This window comes from Doryrhamphus excisus, chromosome 18, assembly GCF_030265055.1.
Source record: "Doryrhamphus excisus isolate RoL2022-K1 chromosome 18, RoL_Dexc_1.0, whole genome shotgun sequence".
In the NCBI taxonomy this organism is placed as follows: domain Eukaryota; kingdom Metazoa; phylum Chordata; class Actinopteri; order Syngnathiformes; family Syngnathidae; genus Doryrhamphus; species Doryrhamphus excisus.
The window spans coordinates 5590014-5612606 of NC_080483.1; the positions used below are offsets into that span (position 1 = coordinate 5590014).

General features: G+C 45.3%; 1 protein-coding gene across 5 annotated transcripts in view; it reads right to left on the bottom strand.

The window, feature by feature from the left end:
* Positions 1 to 1409: 1409 nt before the first annotated feature.
* The window catches only part of chd6 (chromodomain helicase DNA binding protein 6), a 61013-nt gene continuing 39829 nt past the window's right edge, over positions 1410 to 22593 (bottom strand). For 3 of the 5 annotated variants that reach the window (XM_058054334.1, XM_058054332.1, XM_058054333.1), the window contains 23 exons: positions 21102 to 21304; positions 20803 to 20883; positions 19793 to 19911; positions 19110 to 19269; positions 17540 to 17629; positions 17347 to 17450; positions 17149 to 17278; positions 16977 to 17061; positions 16821 to 16878; positions 16314 to 16677; positions 15611 to 15819; positions 13659 to 13756; positions 12831 to 13583; positions 12509 to 12757; positions 12185 to 12437; positions 9590 to 10621; positions 9368 to 9519; positions 9069 to 9302; positions 8156 to 8734; positions 6700 to 6936; positions 6461 to 6601; positions 6154 to 6258; positions 1410 to 6076 (listed from right to left, as the gene is read on the bottom strand). In XM_058054334.1, coding sequence (XP_057910317.1) covers positions 5063 to 6076; positions 6154 to 6258; positions 6461 to 6601; positions 6700 to 6936; positions 8156 to 8734; positions 9069 to 9302; positions 9368 to 9519; positions 9590 to 10621; positions 12185 to 12437; positions 12509 to 12757; positions 12831 to 13583; positions 13659 to 13756; positions 15611 to 15819; positions 16314 to 16677; positions 16821 to 16878; positions 16977 to 17061; positions 17149 to 17278; positions 17347 to 17450; positions 17540 to 17629; positions 19110 to 19269; positions 19793 to 19911; positions 20803 to 20883; positions 21102 to 21304 — 6450 coding nt within the window. In that variant the 3' untranslated portion in view covers positions 1410 to 5062. The remainder of the gene's footprint in view (positions 6077 to 6153; positions 6259 to 6460; positions 6602 to 6699; positions 6937 to 8155; positions 8735 to 9068; positions 9303 to 9367; positions 9520 to 9589; positions 10622 to 12184; positions 12438 to 12508; positions 12758 to 12830; positions 13584 to 13658; positions 13757 to 15610; positions 15820 to 16313; positions 16678 to 16820; positions 16879 to 16976; positions 17062 to 17148; positions 17279 to 17346; positions 17451 to 17539; positions 17630 to 19109; positions 19270 to 19792; positions 19912 to 20802; positions 20884 to 21101; positions 21305 to 22593) is intronic. The other 2 variants (XM_058054335.1, XM_058054336.1) reach the window with 2 other exon arrangements.

Genomic DNA, 22593 nt, shown 5'->3' on the forward strand with positions numbered 1-22593 from the left:
ATGGCAATAAAAACCTGAAATGAAACTTTTTGCTTCTTTATTTGACTTTTTCCCTTAACAGTTTTAGCAACGCTTATCAGTCAACATCCAAAATAATAATAAATCATAATAACTGTAATTAACAAATAATATGTATTTAAAAAATACCTTTCATTTCCTACAGTGCCCTCTTTGCTTAACAATCAACATACAAAATAAAAATACATGATAGTAATTAATAAATAATTGAATACATTTTAAAATGTCAAATATTAATAGCAACTCCCTTATAGCGTTACTAAGGCTTAACAAGCAACATGATATATTACAAATTTTCCTTCAAAAGTACAAATTAACTAGATTATTGGTGATGACCATCATTTCATCAAAGTAAAATAACTCATATTTTATCTCGGCCACCGCCTCTCAAAGGTCTTGACAATTGACAACTCCTAAATTAGCACAAGTGAACAGCGAATAAGAGATGATGCTGTGTTTATTCGATGGCTCATATCGTATTAACATTACAGGTGTGGTATAGCGCACTCTTCTGGTGAATATGTGTAATAGCAATTCATTTGCGCTTGAACACAAATACAGAACAATACAGTTAAAACCGTTATTTTTGACGACATGCTTGACAATTTTAAATCAACAAACCAAGAATCTAATTAATTTAATGTGTTTTTTTTGTGTCTCTACTTCGAGTTATGTGTTTTTTTCCTACAGCGTTCAGCAACATTATATGCAAATGATATGTAAATTAGCTGGGGTCATCACGTGACTTCTAGGACAGCCAATAGTAACTTTTACGTACGTCAAATAAACAGTAAAACAAAAACAATTGTTTCCCAAGTCTATTATCTAGTCTAAGTCTATAACGAGAGGAATTACCTTATATTTATTTGTAGAATATTAGTAGCATTTTGAACGTAAGTACACTTACTTCTATTCACTGACAGTGTAGCCTTCACCCATCCAATATGGCGGCGCCATTGACGTATCGCAGCAGTGGACAAACCCATTCGATGAGGCATCTATGTTTATGAGTGTGACATGCGCTGTTGTTATGCACTGATGGAACTTTCGCGAGCGAGTCGAATATTTTGCCGTCTCTCTTAAAGTGAACAATGCGAACCCATTCACAAAAACGAACTCAACTAATAACCAATTACATGAATGAAGGAGTAATTCGGTTACTGATTCAATTACTTTTGGGGGAAATAAACTCGTAACTATAACTTTTTCTGAATATCAATTTGCCCAATGTGGTGTATTTGATACATTTGAGGCCCGTGTATGATAAATAAATATGACATTTTCTGCTGTCATGCCAACGGTGATGATGAGTGTGGTGTGGAAGAACGACAGGGGCATTTTTGTGTACAAAAGAGGAAGTGGTCATGCAGGCTAGAAAAGTTGAAGGTCATCTTTTATTGCAGCATAAAAGACGAGACAGACCACGCGAGGACAGCGTGAAGACGCGTCCACATGGGAATGCAGAGATATAGAATATACAAATATGAAAAAATAAAGTCAATTAAGGAAAACCCCACCACAGACGTCATGATTTGCTTTCTCGACTTCAACAAACGGCTTTTCTTTTTTTTCTATTTTAAAGACATTTTTACAAGTGCTCTTATTTCGTCTTACATCACATGGGCACGCGCTGGCCACTTCATTAGGTACACAACGTCCGGAGAGTCGATGCGACGATTGTGCTCGACGACACCTCCCGTGTGCAGGTGTACCTAATGAAGTGGCCAGATGCTGGACAGCGTGGACTCTAATGTGTCAGTTGCAGGTCACGTGACTCGGGGACCGGAGGAGGCGGGATGGAAGGCGTTCTCCTCGCCAATGGATTGTCCTCTTTTAGATCTGATGGACTTTTGGGGGAAGGTGTTGGAGAGAAGTGGGACAGGTTGCGCTGACGACCACCCAGGTGATTTTATGATTATTATGTTTTTTATGGAGCGCTCCAGAAGCTAATTAATAACAAAATGTGAACACTAAAGCTCATTCTACTTCGCTTTCTTGCTGTTTCATCACGTCACCCCCAAATGACTCACAACTAGTAGTCTTTGGCGCCCTCTGTTGGTGTGCCGAGTGCAGTGGTAGGGTCAATGAAGGGGCGGAACTTAACACAGAGCGGTACGCTGATTGGTTGACAACACAAGATGTCCTCCATTGTTGTCTTTCGGTGACTGCTGGATTGATTGGCACCTGACGAGGATGTCAACCAGCTATGATTCATCCAGTTGTGCTGTGATATCACGCCTATCACGTCATCGTGCTATGATATCACATGTGATACTGCATTATGACATCATAGTGTGGTGATAACACAACGTGGTGATACACTAAGATGTCATGCTGATATCACTAGGCTATGTTACCATGCTGTATAAAACACTGATATCACATGTGATATTATGACATCACAGTGTGGTGATAACACAACGTGGTGATACAGTAAGATGTCAAGCTGATATCACTAGGCTGTTACCATGCTGTATAAAACACTGATATCACATGTGATATTATGACATCATAGTGTGGTGATAACACAACGTGGTGATACAGTAAGATGTCATGCTGATATCACTAGGCTATATTACCATGCTGTATAAAACACTCTGATATCACATGTGATATTATGACATCATAGTGTGGTGATAACACAACGTGGTGATACACTAAGATGTCATGCTGATATCACTAGGCTATGTTACCATGCTGTATAAAACAGTGATATCACATGTGATATTATGACATCATAGTGTGGTGATACACTAAGATGTCATGCTGATATCACTAGGCTATGTTACCATGCTGTATAAAACACTGATATCACATGTGATATTATGACATCATAGTGATGGTATCACAGCATGACATCATACATGATGCATCAACATAGCATTGTGATGCCATAGCGTGGTGACAGTGATATGCTACCACGCTACGATATCACCACATTGCGACATCACCATGCTATATCATCACGCTAGATTGCTAAGAATCTGTCACTGTGCCATGATGTCATGATATCGCCGCAATATCACCATGCTATGATGTCATCGAGTTATGACATGACTATGCTATGACATCACGTCATACTGCATTATGACATCATAGCGCAGTGGTATCAGCGTAGTGATCATGTGTCGATACAGCATGGTGAGGGTGATATCATGCTGTCGCCACGCGACGATATCACCATATTATGACATCACCACGCTACGATACCACCATATTATGACATCACCACGCTACGATATCACCATATTATGACATCACCACGCTACGATATCACCACATTGCGACATCACCATGCTATATCATCACGCTAGATTGCTAAGAATCTGTCACTGTGCCATGATGTCATGATATCGCCGCAATATCACCATGCTATGATGTCATCGAGTTATGACATGACTAAGCTATGACATCACATCATACTGCATTATGACATCATAGCGTGGTGGTATCAGCGTAGTGATCATCATGTGTCGATACAGCATGGTGAGGGTGATATCATGCTGTCGTCATGCTACGATATCACCATATTATGACATCACCACGCTACGATATCACCATATTATGACATCACCACGCTACAATATCACATTATGACATCACCACGCTACGATATCACCACATTATGACATGACCACGCTACGATATCACCCCAAAACGATGCCACCACGCGATATCTGCACACTCCTCTTGCAGCGCCGCCTCAAAGCGACAAGCAGCTTCGTGTTGGAGCAGTTTTATCAGAACTCTTAAAAAAAAAAGTACTTTACTCTTCTGTGACACGTGTCACATGACGCTCAACACTGCTTGCATCCCCCTCCATCATCACGTTAGCTAACACGTAAGCTGATTAACGTGAAAGCACAAACAAGCTCCTCGCCATTCACCCGTGCGCCCGTCCTCTCTTCCTGGAGGTCACGACCTTCTCCTCTTGCCCCAAATATTCCAACTACAAAGGGAGGAGGGGAAAACAAAATAAGACCACAATGATGATAATGATGATGATGATGAACTCCACCAACAAGTTTGATGCTTCAGGTTGACAAGATGGAGCCGCTTGAAGAGGCACTGAGAAGCAAAGAGTGACTTTGTGCTTTGACCAACGACAACCAAACGCCCGACAGTGAAATAAGGCCTTGGACTGATGAACACGTTGGGATGCAGCTTCCTATTTGGTAAATGTTTGGCAAAGCAAAAGAAGAGTCCAATAATAATAAATTATATGGAGCCACAAAGTGTGACAAGGCAACGGCTAAGAAAAAAAGTGACCTGTCAGGACGAGACACACACACACGAACACACACACACACACAAAGTGGTTGACATTCACAAAACAACGTTGTGCAAAAATGATGTTTTCATGTATGAAAACAAACCAAAACAAAGTGACCCTGTTATGCTAACCAGCAACTTTTACAGTACTTCCTGGTAGGACACACACACACACATCAAGTTTTCCTCAGCCAATGGCGACACACGCAGGAGGCCCCAAAAAGGAACCAAAGTAAAAAAGCAATATACAGCACCACATGAAGAATGTTGACACAAAAGGAGGGGACACACGCACACAGACACGGCCACGCATACGCTCCATGATGTGACGGTTCATTGTCCGTGTGATGCCGCGCGGTGTCAAATTGAAAAAAACGCTGCCCCCTGCAGGCCACACTCTGCTCTCCGTGTCTCAAAGTGACTTTGTGTCTCTTGGTGATGACGTTAAAAAGTCAAAACAAAGGCCAGGATTGTTCGCTGCTTTTCCTCGAGGCCGCTTCCTGCTGGGCGGAGTCACGTGGCCGCTTGAGCAGGAAGTGGGTTTCAGTCGTCGGCCGCCGGAGGGCGCTGTGTGTGAGGAATTCAGAGCATTGCGCAAAAAAAAAAATAGAAGAGAGAAGACCATGAGCTTGTTTTTGACTGACAGTCTTCTTGTGATTGGAGATGGTGGGCGGGGTCTTAGTGTATAAACGTGACATTATCAATAATTATAATAATAATAATAATAAAAGGACTGACGGACACGACATAAACTGTACACACTTCTTGTCTTCTACTCTTCCTCAGCGTGCTGTTGGCAGTCTGCTTGAAGGGGCTCAGTAAGCCCCGCCCCTCCGCTCTCATGCGGGGGTGGCTCCTCCTCTTTGATTGTACTTTCACTCTGGTTGGTCGGCTGCTCCTCCTTCACCACCTCCTCCTCCTCAATTTCCTCCTCCTCCTCCACCGCCGCCGCTGCCTCCTCCTCGTCGTCCTCCTCAGCCTGCTGCTCTGCTTCCTCCTGATCTGTCTTGCGCCTCCTCTTGGGGCTTCCCGGTGAGACGTCTGTGGTGCCGGGCGGCATAGCAGGAAGCGCCACGATGCCCCCGTGGGGCAGGAACATGTGGGGGTACAGGAGGCCGTGGGACATGCCTGGGATGAGGAAGGGGTTGAAGCTAAGATGGCCGCCGGGATGCCCCCTGCTGGTGGAGGTGACGACCGCGGCCGGCGTCTCGGCGTCTGCTGCTTTGTCGTCACGGCGACACTTCTTCTCGCCGCTCTCTGCCGCCGTTGTCGACGTGGGGCCGCCCGCCTCTGACGTGACAGCCGCAGTTGTAGTGGTGACCTTTGTGGCCGACGGCGAAGAGGACGAGGACGAGGAGGAGGGGCTGGTGTGGAGGGGAGGGGGCGTATGCGCCATCATGGCACCGACGCCGAACAAGGCCCCGTGGGGGGGCGGGATGCCGTGCAGCATCATGGGAAGCATACTCAAGCCGTTCTTAGCATCCTCCGCCGACGCCCCGCCCCCTCCCGCCGTGGGGAAAACGTGAGGGAATCCAGCCGCCATGATTCCAGAGATGGGAATTCCGGGAATGCCGCCGCGGAGGTTCTGCATGGCCACCATTGAGTCCATGCTGCCAATTAAACCTCCATTCATGAAGAGCGGGGGCCCGAGGCCGGAGGGGGAGGAGTCAGACAGGAGGGGTTTGGGCATCTCGCTGCGAGGGCGGCGTCCACGCCGTCGGGAGGCGGGGTCTCTGTTGACTGGTTCTGTTAGGATCCGAGAGAACTTTCCCTCTGGAAGGAAGCCCTGGAGGTGGAGAGGAGGTCCAGCTTAATAAGCTAGCGTAACCTAGCCGCCCCGGCAGAAAGGTCTTCTGTACTCACGGAATGTTTGACCACGTCCGCCCAGTCTGGAGCCACAAAGTACTCCGAGTTGGCATCCAACCACCTGGACAGCTCCTTGATGGCTGGAGCCATGGCGCCCCCCAGCTGTGAGACAGGAATATCATGTGAGCGGGACACAACTAAAGGCCGGCACCTTTGATACACTTTTGAAGGGGTAGGTCACATGACTTTCTTACGCACACCAATGGCCAAAATGTGTTCACACGAGTCAAACGTGCCAGACTTGACATGTGAAGCGCGCCCAAGCAGGGTGCGCCCAAAGACATGACGACAACAACAAGCGTACCCTGCGTCCAGTGCCGCGGTGCACCACGGGAACACGCTCGTCCCCCGTCAAGGTGTTGATGTCCAGCTTGGTGGGGTCTTTGCAGCGATGCCTCCTCTGTTTGGGGCGCTCCACCAAACCGTGCAAGACCCCTGCTCCCACCTGGAGAGACACAGAGTGGACCAAAGACAAGAAAGTTCTTTGATGGACTTAGTTTTTTCACCAAGTGCAAAAAAAAAAACAAAAAACTACAAACTCACGTGAGCAAAAGGAAGATCCAAGCTGTACCCTGGTTTCTGTCTCAGCCACTCCATCAAACCTTTGCCAGCCGCCTCCCGCTCTATGGCTGTCAACTCTGGCTGGGGAGGGGTCTGCGTCGGGGTGGACGTCGATGAGGACGACGGCGTAGGGGTCGCGGCGGGGCGTTCCGAGGATGAGGGGGAGGGTGAGGAGGTGGAGGAGGAGACAGAGGCGTGGCTGATGACCTCCACGCGGCCCTGTAGATCAGTAGAGATAGATTTAAATATAGAAATTAGATATTATTATAGCTCAATACATTTGACAAGTTCCATTCAAAAAGTAACTAACATTCTATTATTCTATAGATTCATTAGACAACTTTCTTGACTAATAATTACATGCCACGTTTGGCAAGGTATGGTGAGTTTTCCACTTTTCCACCGCGATGTGATCATTGGTCAGGCGGCGACTCAAAGAAGGCGCCTGATCCTCGAACTAAACAAATGATTTTGAAATAGGAAGTCAAATAATGGGGCAGCACGGCGGTCGAGTGATTTGCGCGCAGACCTTACAGCTAGGACACCAGGGTTCAATTCCACCCTCAGTCATCTCTGTGTGGAGTTTTCATGTTCTCCGGGTACTCCGGTTTCTTCCCACATTCCAAAAACATGCTAGGTTAATTAGCGACTCCAAATTGTCCATAGGTATGAATGTGAGTGTGAATGGTTGTTTGTCTATATGTGCACTGTGATTGGCTGGCCACCAGTCCAGGGTGTGCCCCGCCTCTCGCCCGGAAACGGCTGGGATGGGCTCCAGCACCCCCCGCGACCTTCGTGAGGAAAAGCGGTCATTGCTTACTTCGGTATGAGGTGCATTATTAAAAAAAAACAAAAAACAAACAAACTGTATTATGGAAAGCAGGAAGTGAACAAATGTAACAGTTACTGATTGTAAAAGTACCAGATGGAGGGGTAGAATTTAATAAGCTTTGATTCTTCCTACTACTTTTGGACATGTAGAACTGTCAACTGATTATGGGATGCACTCAATTGTAATCTGATGCATGTTCAAATGAAATAAAACCATTACCATTACCTATCTATTATTACTTGGGATGTCTGATAATTATCAGTACCAATAAATTATCAGCATAAAATGCGATATCGGTTGACATCGGCATCAGATTTTTTTCACCGATCATGAAAACCGATATTAAAAAAATTCAACAAACAAACACAACAAATATTTTTTCATTCCATCAAAGGAGATATGTCATGTTACACATATCAGTATCGCTATCAGCTGATATCGGTATCAGAAATTGAGAGTTGGACAATATCTATTTTGTATGATTTGTGTATACATATTATACTGTATGTGTATATTATACACATACAGTACATACTATCCCCGTGGATGGATGGATGGATGGATGGATAGATGGTTAGTAGATAGACAGGAGATATCTGGAATGACCTGTGTGGTGTCTGGTAGGTGGAGTCTGGCCTTGGTGAATTCGGAATAAAGCGCCTCCACGTTTCTTCTCCTGCCCCTCCTCCTCCTCAGGGAATCGTCTCCTCTCAGGCTGCCGTTGACTATTTGTCCCGTCACAGGATGGATGAGGCCTGCCTGCAGGATGCCTGCCATGTCGATTCCCGCCTGGCCTGTCAGTGGGGCGGTGATGGGGGGCGGCGGCGGGGGCAGCTTGTGAGCGCCGCCGCGTTGGCCTATTCCGGAGGCAGCTGTGCCTTCAGCTGATGCAGCGCTCATGTCCCCCGGCGACTTGCTGAGGTCCATGGCGGCTTCCTGCCAACCGTTGATCAACATGGCACGGTGAGAGCCCCCGCCGGACCTCCCAGAAGAAGAAACGCCGCTCGATCCAGTTGTCTTGCTGGTTAAAACCTTAGCCGCAGCCGCCACAGCTTTGTAGTCAAAAGACCTCCGCCCTCCGGCTCGTTTGATCTCTGGGAGAAACGGAGGGGCCACGAGTCTCTCCTGCAAGAGAGGGAGGGAGGTGAGGCGCCAAGCTCCGCGCCCGCCGCCCCGCGGCACGTACTGTGAGGGTGGACAAGGTGGGTGAGGGGTGGACAGCAATGATGCTTTTGTTAAAACAAACACATGACAACACAGCCTCACCTTGACTTCTACTTCCTTGAAAGAGCGTGAAAGCTTCTACAAACATCTACTCATCTAGCATTGACGCATATGATCTTTCATCAAAATCAACGGGGTTCTTGCTCTGCTGAAGGTCAAATCAGGCACTTTCAAGTCCCTTAAAATCACTTTTTACAGCAGCTGAAAGCTGAAGGTGGCAGGCCGACACACACGTGAGCCATGACATGAGAGAACAGAGATAAATGATACACTCACATGACACCACTGTGCTCACCTTGGGGAGTCTTGTCAGAGGAGGGGGGATCGGGAAGGCCAGTCCCGGACTGGCCTGCTGTATCCTGGCCTGGCTCGGCACGGTGGCGAGGAAGCCCGAGCGCTGCAGGTGTTGTTGGGCGAGGGCGCTGGCGGCCAAAGTGGCGGGCGAGTCATACTGGTCGCTGGAGGAAGGCCACTTCCCCTTCAGGATGGCGTGGCAGATGCTGTCCAGACGGTTGATGATCACACGGTCCTGCAACGCGATGAGAAGGCGATGCTCATGCTCGGCTAACGTTCAAGCAGAGTAGCTAACAATACCTTGGGCCACTCGGAGTAGGAGTAAAGTGCTTTCTCCTGTAGGAGCTGAGCGATGGTGGGCTCCCGGCTGTCATGGAGGCCATCAGGGAGCTCACACATGGAAAAAGGAGCGGCGAACCTGGGACTTCCTGCTAAGCCTTCCACCGCCGCCACTGGAAGACAGGACAGGATCATCCTCAGCGATGATGACTAACTTAGCATGTCTTTCATCTCCTTTCCTACCTGGGGAGGTGGACCTCTCCTCCTTCACTTGGCTTTTTACCTCCAGCGTCTCAGATGCTTCCACCAGTCCGTCCATCTGCTCCAGCTTTGGAGTCTGCACCGTGCTGTCCGCCTCCAAAAACTCCTGCTCGCTGTCAGCTTTGCCGGTGGGAGGAACGCTGAACTCCAACCCCTCTGACTTGTCCTTGTTTTTAACCTGGGAGATGTCCATCTTGGTGTCGGTCATCAGCAGGAGAGCTTCTTGCTTCATGTGGGAGTTCTCGGTCTTGATGGGAAAGGACTCCAGTGTTTCTGCTTTGAGAGGAGGGTCCAGGCTCTCAGCTTTAGTCACCACATCTCCGGACTCGCCAGAACTCATCTGAGGGAAGATATCATCTTCCGTCTTGGTTTCCTCCACCTTGACTGGGAGCTGCTGGTCTTTCTCCTCATTGCTGGCATCTGACAGAGCAGAAGATGTGCTCGTAGCAGGCAGAGCTGCATCATTGTCACTTTGGTCCTCAAGTAGGTTCTGATCTTCATCGTTACCATCCTGGCCCTCTTCCAACTTGACTCCAGAATCCATCTCATGCGACTTGACCACAGTACCATCCATGAGTGAATACCGATCCACGTGACACTGAGGGATCTTGTCCACTTCATCTGCAGGATCTCTTTCCTCCACTGGACCATGTTCTCTGGAGCCGTCTGACATTCCTTCATCTTGCAGAAACTCTCCAGGATCATCCGCCATCAGGGCTTCGGGGTCAATAGAGTTTGCCATGGTTTCCTCTTCAGTGGTCTGATACAACATCAAGGTGTCCACCTCCTCCATAGGACACATGAGACGACTATCCTGCTCCAGCTTGCCAAGATAGGGCAGCACGTCGTCCTCCTTAGCCCCGCCCTGTTCAAAGTTCTGCTGGAGGTTTTGGCACAGTTGGTTTGGGACCTGGATCCCCTCCTCCTGTTCTCTCAAAGCAGGTTCTGGTTCTGCCACGTCCATCTCTGGCAGCTCAGTAGGCAAACGCATAGATCCCAAACTTTGGTCCACACCTAAGAAAACATAAATGGCACAAGCAAGCAATGTGACACATTTTTAACATATTGGCAACAACTTTGTTGTACTTATTCATTCATTTTCTACCGCTTATCCTCACAAGGGTCGCGGGGGTGCAGGAGCCTATCCCAGCTGTATTTGGGTAAGACACCCTGGACTGTTGGCCAGCCAATCACAGAGCACATTTAGACAAACAACCATTCACACTCACATTCATACCTATGGACAATTTGGAGTCGCTAATTAACCTAGCATGTTTTTGTAATGTGGGAGGAAACCGGAGTACCCGGAGAAAACCCACGCACAACCAGTTGTACTTATTATTCCTCCTTATTGAATTTGTTGTGGTCAAAGTATTGTTTATCATATATCCTTCACTTCTATATTACGCCATAATGTTTCTGTGAATTCTTTGTTACTGAATAATCTATCCAAAAATGACCAACTTTACAATTACATATTTCAACACAGGAAGCCAACAAATGAGCAGTACAGTAATCCCTCATTTATCGCAGTACGATCGACTTTATTTATGAATATATATTAATATTGTAGTAGTTTTTGCCACCTTCTGAATACGGTATGTTTGTGTGTGTTTGTATTATTAATAGCTCTCTAGACATGAATTAACACCCCATTGTCACTTTTACACTCCTATTACCCAATGCAGTTGACATAAGAGAAAACAAGACATATAGTGGTGTGAAAAAGAAATGAAACACCTGATTATCTAAAAAATTTAAGCAATTGGTCATTTATTATTGAGTGAATTATTTATTTTCATTCATTCATTCATTCATTTTCTACCACTTTTTCCTCACGAGGGTCGCGGGGGGTGCTGGAGCCTATCCTAGCTGTCTTCAGGCGAGAGGCGGGGTACACCCTGGACTGGTCGCACAGGGCACATATAGACAAACAACCATTCACACTCACATTCATACCTATGGACAATTTGGAGTCGCCAATTAACCTAGCATGTTTTTGGAATGTGGGAGGAAACCGGAGTACCCGGAGAAAACCCACACATGCACAGGGAGAACATGCAAACTCCACACAGAGATGGCCGAGGGTGGAATTGAACCCTGGTCTCCTAGCTGTGAGGCCTGCGCGCTAACCACTGGAACGCCGTGCCGCAAATGATTTATTTTTTCTTGTGAATTCATTATTGCTTTATAACCAAGCAAAAATATGTTTTCACGATTACTTGATTAATCAAAAAAAGTTTTAGTAGAAGGCTCAATTACTAAAATACGGTATTCGATAGCTGCGGCCATAATAATAATGAATAAACTATTGCTGTTTAATCATTGTCGTGGTTGAATATTGCCTATTTTAAATGAGGTTTTGTGGGGCTGTGAATGGCAAATGTGCAGGGGTCCACTGTATTTCAATGTAACTTTGTTAAGTATGACCAAATTAATGTGAAAACCCTGTAATACGTAACAAGGCAACATATATACAATAAACCAAAGTATCTCTGTGAAATAAATATTTGTGTTTTCATGCTCTCCAAAATCCAAACAGCAGTAAATTTGTGGTCAATCGTAAAACGATGATACCTTGAGCTGGCTCACACGCTGCCTCCTCTTCTAGAATTTGTTCTTTTTTTGAAACATCGGCTTCGTCTTTGGTGTCAAACTTGAAGGCGACACCTCTCTCTTCACCGCTCCGTTCCTCCACGGATGTGTCACCCCGAGGCTCGTGCCCGCTGATGTCGGGTGGAGAAAGCGGGGGAGGGGGGATGTAGGCCGGGAGGGGGCTGGTCGCCAGATCGTTCTGATCGGCTCCAGGTTCTTCACTCACGCCGATGTCCTAAGAGAGTGTGAAAAGAAGACAAGCTCAGGTTTGAAGTCGTGCACGTTGACCCTCATTGGCAGACCAACCTTGAACAGCATATAGCTGGATGACTCCACAGAGTCTGCAGCCGAGGGATGGGAGGGTGACGACGAGGGGGGGAGGCCCAGACACTCCTCAAGCGTCCCACCGTTGTCTCTTCCCTCATCTGCCCTCGGAGCCTCCTCGTCCTCCTCCTCCAGGAATCCCGTCTCCAGGGAGGAGGGACCCAGGATGGGGTCAGATTCGTTGAACATATGGTGAGCCGGGCTGGAGTGATCTGTCCCATCCCAGGGAGCCTGAATCCATTTGGTGACGTTTAATAGCAAGCCATTGACAGATAGTGACAAACACATGTATCAGTATCAGTACCTGCAACTGATCTAGCTCCACCGACGGTGCCAACAGCCCCGTTTCCTCAGATGAGCCCTGCTCGCCAACCAGCACATCGCTCCTCAGTTTGGAGTGGAGGTCTGCCCCTCCCACGCCGTAGGAGTTAAGCATGCTTTGACCTCCTGTAGCCGAATTGAATGGGAAACCGTTGAGGGCGTCTTTGGAAGCTTTCCCTCCGTGCAAAGCGTCCGCAGCCATGGCGTCGTGCTGCAGCGATCCCAGATCCAAGCTCTCATCCAAAGGAGGACAGTCAAGGAAATCTCCACGAGAACCTGAAACTATTCCCAGGCCCGGCGAAGCTGCCTCGTGGGTGTCCAGTGGCGGAGGAGGAGGGTGGAGGTGAGAGGAAGAGGAGGATGAGGAGGGAGCTGATGGAGGCACAGGGTGATGCTGGTGGGGATATTCAGGAGGCTGGGGGGAGTGGCGACCAACGGCGGAGTCATAAAGGCAGCAGTGAGGGGGGGGTAACTGCTGAGAGGACGAGATGGCGGAATGGTGGTGATGACTTTGAGGGAGCAGATGGGAGGGGTGGCCCCTCACGTAGTTCCTGTGCGCCTCCAGGAAGCTCAACTGGGGGTCGTTGAGGATGTAGAAGTCCGTGCGGCTCAAGCCGTGGCGCGCCGCTCCGATGAGGAGATCCCGATCGTGTTTGCCGGATTCCCACCAAACCGGAAGGTAGAGGGATGGACGACACAGCTGGAGGCGGGCCGACAGTAACGGATGCAGAAGAACCTGTGGGAAGAGAACACGCCTCTTCAGTGAAATACCATCTCTGGGAAAGATGCAGGGGTCTGCGAGTTCTATCACCTGCTCTCGAATCTTGCGAAGCAGCTCAATGCGGTATAACGTCCGAGCTGCTCTCTCTTCTGTCAGCGGCTCCACCAGCACTGATGGATCCACCAAGCCTAAAGACACAGGGGGTCACACTTTTTGGTAATGGTAATGGTAATGGTTTTATTTCATTTGAACATGCATCAGATTAAAATTGAGTGCATCAGTTCACAGTTCCACATGTCCAAAAGGAGTAGGAAGAAGCAAAGCTTATTAAATCCTACCCCTCCATCTGGTACTTTTACAATCAGTAACTGTTACATTTGTTCACTTCCTGCTTTCCATAATAAAGTTTAGGGTTTTTTTTTGTTTTTTTTTTAATAATGTACCTCGTACCGAAGTACAAGGTGATATGAGCATCCAATGACATAATGTGTACCATAGTAAGTGTCAATATAGTGATATATATAGCACATCATGACTGGTTCAAGACTCTTCATCCTTGTATTTAGCAAACATCAACTGCTTGTATTGTTTCTTGAATTGGCTCATCGTTGTGCATTGTTTGATTTCCTTACTCAATCCATTCCATAGTTTGATTCCACATAATGAAAAGCTATGGCTTTTTAACGTAGTCCTAGCATATAAGTGTTTCAAATGTACTTCTTCTCTAAGATCATATTTCTCCTCTCTTGTAAAGAAGTATTGGATTACATTTTTAGCTAATTGGTTATTTTGAGCCTTATGCATTATTTTTGTTTGAAGATGAACTATATCAGCAAGATGAAGTATTTGTGATTTTAGAAATAAGGAGTTAGTATGTTCTCTGTAGGCGGCATTATGAATTATCCTTACTGACCTTTTTTGCAGTACATTTAGCGAGTGAAGATTGCTTTTATAGTTATTAGCCCATATTTCCACACAATAAGTAAGAGCAATAAAGAGTGTGGAGTGATTTCTGATTGAGAACAAATTTTGCTTTGTTCAATATTGAAATATTTCTGGCCACCTTATGTTGTATATTTGTAATATGAGGTTTCCAGCTCATATTTTCATCTATTGTGATCCCCAGAAATTTATTTTCGTTCACCCTTTCAATGTCCACACCGTCTATTTGTATTTGCTGGTGCGTGTCCTTTCTGCTGTTACCAAACAGCATGATTTTAGTTTTACTTAGGTTCAAGGACAATCTATTATCATCAAACCATCTTTTTAGTGTGACCATTTCTTCTCTGACTTTTCTAATAATGATTCCGTGTGTACTCCCTCCAGAACAAAAAGCTGTGGTATCATCCGCAAATAATACAATTTGCAATTTTGTCGTACGTCTGGACTTTATCGGCCAATTCTGGCATATCGCTATAATTTTTTCTGCCAATATTGATATCATTATGTGAGTGAGACCTCATCAAACTGTGTTGTGCTCCACAGAGACTCAATAGTATGTCCGTGGTGTGGAATGAGCTCCAAGTTTAGCCTTTACATTGTAAATAGGCAATTTGCTGGTAGCTTGCAGTCTTTGTATGTTTGCAATTTTCTCCCAGACAAAACCCACAATGTTGATGAAGCGTTCGGCGCCCCAAAGGCGGAGGAGGAAGCTAACCATCGCACAAAAGATTCTGGACATGATCAGGGAATGTCGACGTTAGGTGCCTATACGGCAACAATAGGGAATACTGTAAATTAATCTTCAGTTCAAAAGGAGGAGGCTTGCAGCAATTTAACAAGGATGCAAAAACACTACAGTTCAGCAGAACTGCGCCAGGACGAAAAGGCACGGTCAGAGGAGGGAAATACCTGTGAGACACTTAATAATTTCTTGTGCCCAACCTTTTGGTTGATCATTAAAATTTTCACGAAGGTTTTAACTTTTTTGAGAGTGTTTTTTTGAGAGTTTTGTTTGGATGCACCCAGATCTGGCAGAATCTCACTGCAACACTTCAAACTAACCACATTGTCTTATGTTCCGAAATCATGCCAGATCCCACCTTCCTCTTTCCTGGGAGGCAGCTTGCACGCCGTCCTGCACATGTTGACAAAAGAGTTGAAGTATCTCTCCAAACTCTCGTCCGTCTTCCTCTCCAGTCGGGCCAGAACTCTGAACTGGGACCAGTCAAAGACTTTCCTCTCGGGGTCGTACACTACTCCAAACGATGACACTGTGCGGTAGAAGTCCATCTGCTCGCGACGGGTCCACCTGAGACACACAGCAGACGTATGGATGAAATCCAGCCATTGTTTGAGAAGGAATGGTACATGTACTAACATAATGAGGCTGTTTTTACTCACTTTTTTGCTCTATTCTATGAGGTTCTGCTTTGTGAAAAAAATTATACTGTTCCAAATTTGAGTTGCTGCAGACAGTTACATTTTTTTTTTATTTCATGAAGTGTTCTTATGGTAAGAACTGACCATTTTTTTGCATTATGAAAGGTTTGTCATAAAGAAGACTGTTATTATATTTACTTTTTCTATATTTACGTATTTCAAAGACAGTTCCCTTGGGGGGGGGCAAGGAACTGTCAGGGGAGAGGTTGAGAAGCTTTCATGCAGTTTAACTCTTGAATACGCTTGTATGCGATATTCAACATAAATATATTGTGATATGAGTTTTGGTTCATATTGCTCAGGCCTATATTAATGTCATATTTTGACAGGCAGATAGTCAACATTTCAGGGATAGTGCCTCACCTTCTCTGCCACTCCAGAAAAACAGTGTCTGGTTCGGTGGCGGCCACAGAGCACCGCCTCAGCTCCTCCCCCAGCTGCCAGGCCAGAGGCCCCTCGGTGTGGTGGCCGTGGGGGGCCACCCCTATGCCAACCATGCCGTCATGAAGCAGGAAGTCTGGCCTCAGCAGGGGTTCGCGGCGTAGCGTGAAGCGCTGGTAGGCGGTGATGAGGCGTCGTAGGCGGGCCGTCAGCGCAGGGCCCGTGGGCCACAGGGGTCGCGCTTGGACCACGTGGAGGGCCGCCACGCCGGTCCCTGTTCCTGTTCCTGCTGTTGTTGTGACCAAAGTAGCGTCCTGGGCGCACAGGTCAGCTGACAAATGAGAGTCTGTGAAGCAGTGACACTCTTTAGAACCACATGCCGATTTAGAATCATGAACAGATTGACTTTATGCGTTTGGTTCCAGGGAAAAGGAGTGAAGACCAACCAGCCACATGTCACCACATTTACAACAGCGGAGAAGCTCTCACCTGGAGCGGTGCTGTCAGGTTTGTCAGAGGCGTCCGTGCTGAAGGAGGTTTCCTCTCCCTGAAAATGGAAGACAAACATTGAAGACAAGAATTGAAGCAAATATATCCTCCATCAGTGATTCCCATGTTAGCTAACATTAGATTTTGTATGTTCACCTTGCTGCTCTCATCGCGAACATCTCCACCATCAGCTTTACTTCCACTGCTCTCATTGGCATCTTCTGCTTTGACCACACTGCTGCTGAAAGATAAAGACAGTGGAACACACTGTGAACCAGCTGCAGTTTTAATCAATGCAACACAATGCAAGTGGAGCACGTTGTCATACCTGTCAGTGATGTCGGAAGCCGCCTCCCCTGCCCCCTGCTCTGCACACAACGCAGTGACATCAGGCATCCCGACCCTTTCCAGGAAACAGAGGTCTGGATCGGCGCGCATGGCATGGTAGCGCTCATAACCTGGTCAAGCAGACGTGTGGCATTAAAAAAAAATAAATTTCAACAAGCCGTCACGTCAAAGTGCTCACCATGTTTGTGGACACCTATGAGAAGAGACTTGTCCGCCTCGGCATCCCACCACGAAGCTGGAATCTCGATGTAGTCGATGTCTGGCAGCGACACGTCCAATTTACTGGCGCGGGATAAGTCACATCATCAACATCCATCATGTGTGTGTCACGTCAGGAGAAGCAAAGACAAGACAATGACAGGACAACGTACCTGGCTGCCTCGCCCTCCAGAGCCTGATTGGCAGCTTCACCCAGGACCTCCACCTTCAGGTAGTACAACATCCTCACCCTCAGCAGCACCCTGTAGTGACACATGCAAACACGGAAGCTGACGTTGGGGCCACTTTGATACATTTTCTACATTAAAGAAACTAAATGCAATCCCAATGTAGGTGAATATATGCTATGATATTTCAACAAAACATTCATATATAAAGACGATGTCATTTTTGGGCCATGGACTGTAGACGGGACAGAAATAGTAATGTCCAAACACTCGTTGTAGCAAACGAAACAGCTGAAAAATTTCTAAATTACGTCGATTGCAATCCAGTGCACGGCTTATATAATACCAAGCAGTCTATTATCTCAGAAAGATTACTTAGACCAGTGGTCTCAAACACGCAGCCCGCGGGCCAAATGTGGCCCGCAGGACACTAGTTTGAGGCCCCCGCCTTGATATGAAAGTTTAATGTTAGTGCGGCCCGCGCAAGTTTGATATGGATGCTGTATGGTATCATGTACCCAGAAAAAATTATTACGTTTGATTAATGTTCATGTTAAAGGTTAAATAACTGTTAATAGTTATCCTCCCTATCCGTGTGGAAGTGGTAAGTTTTGGGCTATTTAAGTTTAAAGGAAATAACTTGAAGGCTACCGTTTAGGTCGCTAGCGCTCTAGTTTGCGAGTTAGCATGTGTCTCAAGACCCTGCAGTTGTGTTTTTTTTGTTGTTTAGTCGTGTTTTGTCATGTCTACAGGGCTCTAATAATGCTTTGTTAATTTTAATCTGAGAAAAAAATAATTTGTCTACCCACCAACTATATGTGGTTTTTTAAGTTTTTATTGTTTGCCGTTTTATTATTATTATTATATTTTTTTGTTTATTACTGATTGATGATTGATTTTCATTATTCTTGATTTGTTTATTTATTTTTCATCTTATTTTGTGCAGAAAAATAAAAATTAAGATATTTGAGAACAGTGGAATGTTTTATCAGAGCTTTTATTGTAGAAAATCGGAACCAAAGCACTGAAAAAGTTTGTATATTTTTCTGTTTTTAATAAATGCGTTTTTTGTTTTTTTTTGAAAACCTGATGCGGCCCAGCCTTGCCCAGACCCTAGCTCCAGTCGCCCCCAGGTAAATTGAGTTTGAGACCCCTGACTTAGACAATTACGGTGGATAACTATTACCTTGCACTACTATTGTTTTGGAGGTCCTGCATAAGGAACATGTTGAGTTCCATAAGTGACTTACTGTCCTGCAGGAGAAGGAGTGTGATGACGAGCAGGTTGCTTCCATGAAATACAGTATGTGAGTATATAACATGTCATGCCTGTGAAAACATTCATTTTTGATGTCAAAATGTTGTCATGTTACACACATGGTGCGTTCAGTGAATGTCCACCTTCTAAAAAGTGAAGTGGCAAGGTGCACCAAAAATTGCATCTTCTACTGCGAATCCTCCCCGAATTGTTATGGTCATGTTTGTACATTTTCAAACAAGCATAATTTCTTCAAATCACATGCGCCACACACAGTATAAATAGCACAGAGCTGACTTGTTGCAGTGTTGCTTCAGATGTTTCTTGTAGCTGTCGTCCTGCAGCACCACCTCGGGGTTACAGTGGGTAAGCCAGTCGGCGTTCTTCAGCTCTGGAACGTTCAGCTGATGCTTCACTTTGTTCCCCTTACGACCACGAGGAACTGGAGCTGCTAAACCTGAGGGACAGATAGATGAGTGGTGCTGGACCGGTCAAACACGGTGCACGTTATGGTAATGGTTTTATTTCATTTGAACATGCGTCAGATTACAATTGAATGCATCACATAATCAGTTCACAGTTCCACATGTCCAAAAGGAGTAGGAAGAAGCAAAGCTTCTTAAATCCTACCCCTCCATCTGGTACTTTTACAATCAGTAACTGTTACATTTGTTCACTTCCTGCTTTCCATAATACAGTTTACGTTTTTTTGTTTTTTTTTTAATGCACCTCGTACTTCGGTACTCCATAGTATTCCATAGTTTGATTCCACATACTGAAATGCTATGGCTTTTTAACGTAGTCCTAGCATAGAAGTGTTTCAAATTTACTTCTTCCCTGAGATCATATTTCTCCTCTCTTGTAGAGAAGTATTGGATGACATTTTTAGCTAATTGGTTATTTTTAGCTTTATGCATTATTTTAGCTGTTTGAAAATTAACTATATCAGCGTGTTTGCTGAAGGATGGAACGAAGCTGACCTGAGTGGTTGAGCAGCTCCTGGTCTTGGCCGTCCTTGCTGGGTGAGATCAGATCCCAGATGAAACTCTTGATCTTGTCGTCGCCTTTGTAGTGTTTCAGACAGTAGACCAGCAAAGCCCTACAAACAACAACACACACACATTATTGTCATGCAGTTTATCATCACGTGGAGGAGCGATCGCATTCATTCAATCTTTAACTTGGTGGACTAATTTGTAGTCACCGTTGCTTTCTATTATGAAGGTTTGTGAAATGTTTAATGAATTATGCACCAGTATCCGTGACTTGCAATTATCTGCCAAAACACTAGGGGGCAGTGTGTTCCTGAGAGGGAGCAACCACACCTCTCATTGACTAGCTATTTAGCTTCCTGTGTCATTGGAGTGAAATATGGCAACTGTCCTTATTTTCAATTTCCCAAATATTTCAAATTTCTTCTTAAATAATCTCTGGAAAATTTTCTTCCTGTAATATTATGACTTTATTTCTGAAATAATTTCCAAAAATAAATTATGTTTTTGTTTCTCATATTATTACCTTAAAGAAACATTTTTTCTCTAATATTTCAACGCTACGCTACTAAGATGACTTTGATAACATTCATTCATTTTCTAACGCTTATCCTCACGAGGGTCGCGGGACGGTGCTGGAGCCTATCCCAGCTGTCTTTGGGCGAGAGGCGGGGTACACCCTGGACTGGTGGCCAGCCAATCACAGGGCACATATAGACAAACAACCATTCACACTCACATTCATACCTATGGACAATTTGGAGTCGCTAATTAACCTAGCATGTTTTTGGAATGTGGGAGGAAACTCGAGTACCCGTACAAAACCCACGCATGCACGAGGAGAACATGCAAACTCCACACAGAGATGGCCGAAGGTGGAATTGAACCCTGGTCTCCTAGCTGTGAGGTCTCACTTAGGACAAGTGTTTGCCTCCCGGGTCCATAAATACATGCTTGGATGTCTCATTCTTTCCATGTGATGCAGGGATGATACTGACCTGCAAATGGCCTCCATGTCTCGTTCTGCCAGGTGCCACTTAAAGCGCCCATGGTTGAGGATGTCCTTCCACCTGCCCCAACTTGACAGGAAAAAAGAAAATATGAACAAGTTGATTTTCTTGCCTTCAAATGGCAATGTGTAAACCCTATATTTCCATTTGCATCTTCATTTACATTCACATTGGTGTTTACTGAAAAGTGCAATGAGAGAGTTTAATCAAATTTACCTTCATACCGTGTTTGGTGTTTTCCTACTTCAACAAGCTAACAGACTTGTTTTTCAGTTTTTTCATCTTACCCAAAGATGAGCAGGTTCTTTTCCACTCGGAAACACTCAGCACGAAGATAGCGACGGCTGCGCTCTCCCAAGCGACGAGTCCGACAAGGTTTCTCCTCCGAGTCGCTGTCCAGCTCAGAGAATTCCATCAACTCGTCATCCTCAAAGGAGTTGTAGTGGCGTGTCTGCTTCCTCACGCGAGGAGTGTCGATCACCAGTGACTCCTATGATGTGGAGAGGAAGAAATGTGCTTTTTTTTCCCCATGGTTTTGGGCCTGAAACTATGCAAACATTGCAAAAACTGTAACATTCTTAAAGCCCTCTGGATATGAATTAACACCCCTATAGTCACCTTACACTCCATTATCCAATATAGTAGATAGATTAAGACAAAATAAGACATATGAGACATAGATAAAATAATAATATAGATGCACACATTTTAGCATGAGGAGAATTGCTTTTTTTTTTTTTGGTAATCCTGTTCTGTACAGTCAATCGTACCTCCAATAGACATTGTCTCCTCAATGTAACATGAGTGACACCTGGTGACCAATGTAGAATACTACATATCATCACAACATCTTTAAAGTAGTCTTCTGAATGCCTTATGTTTGAATTTCACTTCATTTAGAAATGCATTCATTCATTTTCTACCGCTTTTCCTCAAGAGGGTCGCGGGGGTGCTGGAGCCTATCCCAGCTGTCTTCGGGCGAGAGGCGGGGTCCACCCTGGACTGGTGGCCAGCCAATCACAGGGCACATGTAGACAAACAACCATTCATACTCACATTCATACCTATGGACAATTTGGAGTTGCCAATTAACCTAGCATGTTTTTGGAATGTGGGAGGAAACCGGAGTACCCGGAGAAAACCCACACATGCACGGGGAGAACATGCAAACTCTGCGCGCTAACCACTCGACCGCCGTGCCGTCCTTAGAAATGTATATGTAAATGCTTACTTTCAGCAAAATATAGTAATGGTAATATCACTTTTTAGGACCAATAATAGGCCATATTCAACCATGAAAATATATATTTTAAAAAAACTGTGATAAGAGTGAAGGTGCAAAATTCGTGAGGCATTACTGTATTGGCAATAAATTTCTTTAGTCATTTTTAAGCCCCATTTGCAAGTGGTCTGGTGTCCCGGAGCAGATTGTTTGACCTGAGGCGGTTCCACTTCATCTCTCTAGCACAGGGGTCTCAAACTCAATTTACCAGAGGGCCACTGGAGCTAGGGTCTGCGTGAGGCTGGGCCGCATCAGGTTAAAAAAGTAAATAAATAAATTAAAAAATAAATAAATAAATAAACATATATATATATATATATGTGTGTGTGTGTGTGTGTGTATGTATGTACATAAATATAAAAGAAAAAAATATATAATAAAAATATTTTAAAAATATAAATATTAATTATATTTCAATGTCTTCAATGCTTCTGCTATACCCTCCACTTTTTCAGTGCTTTGGTTCTTTGCAAAAGCTCTGATAAAACATTAAATTA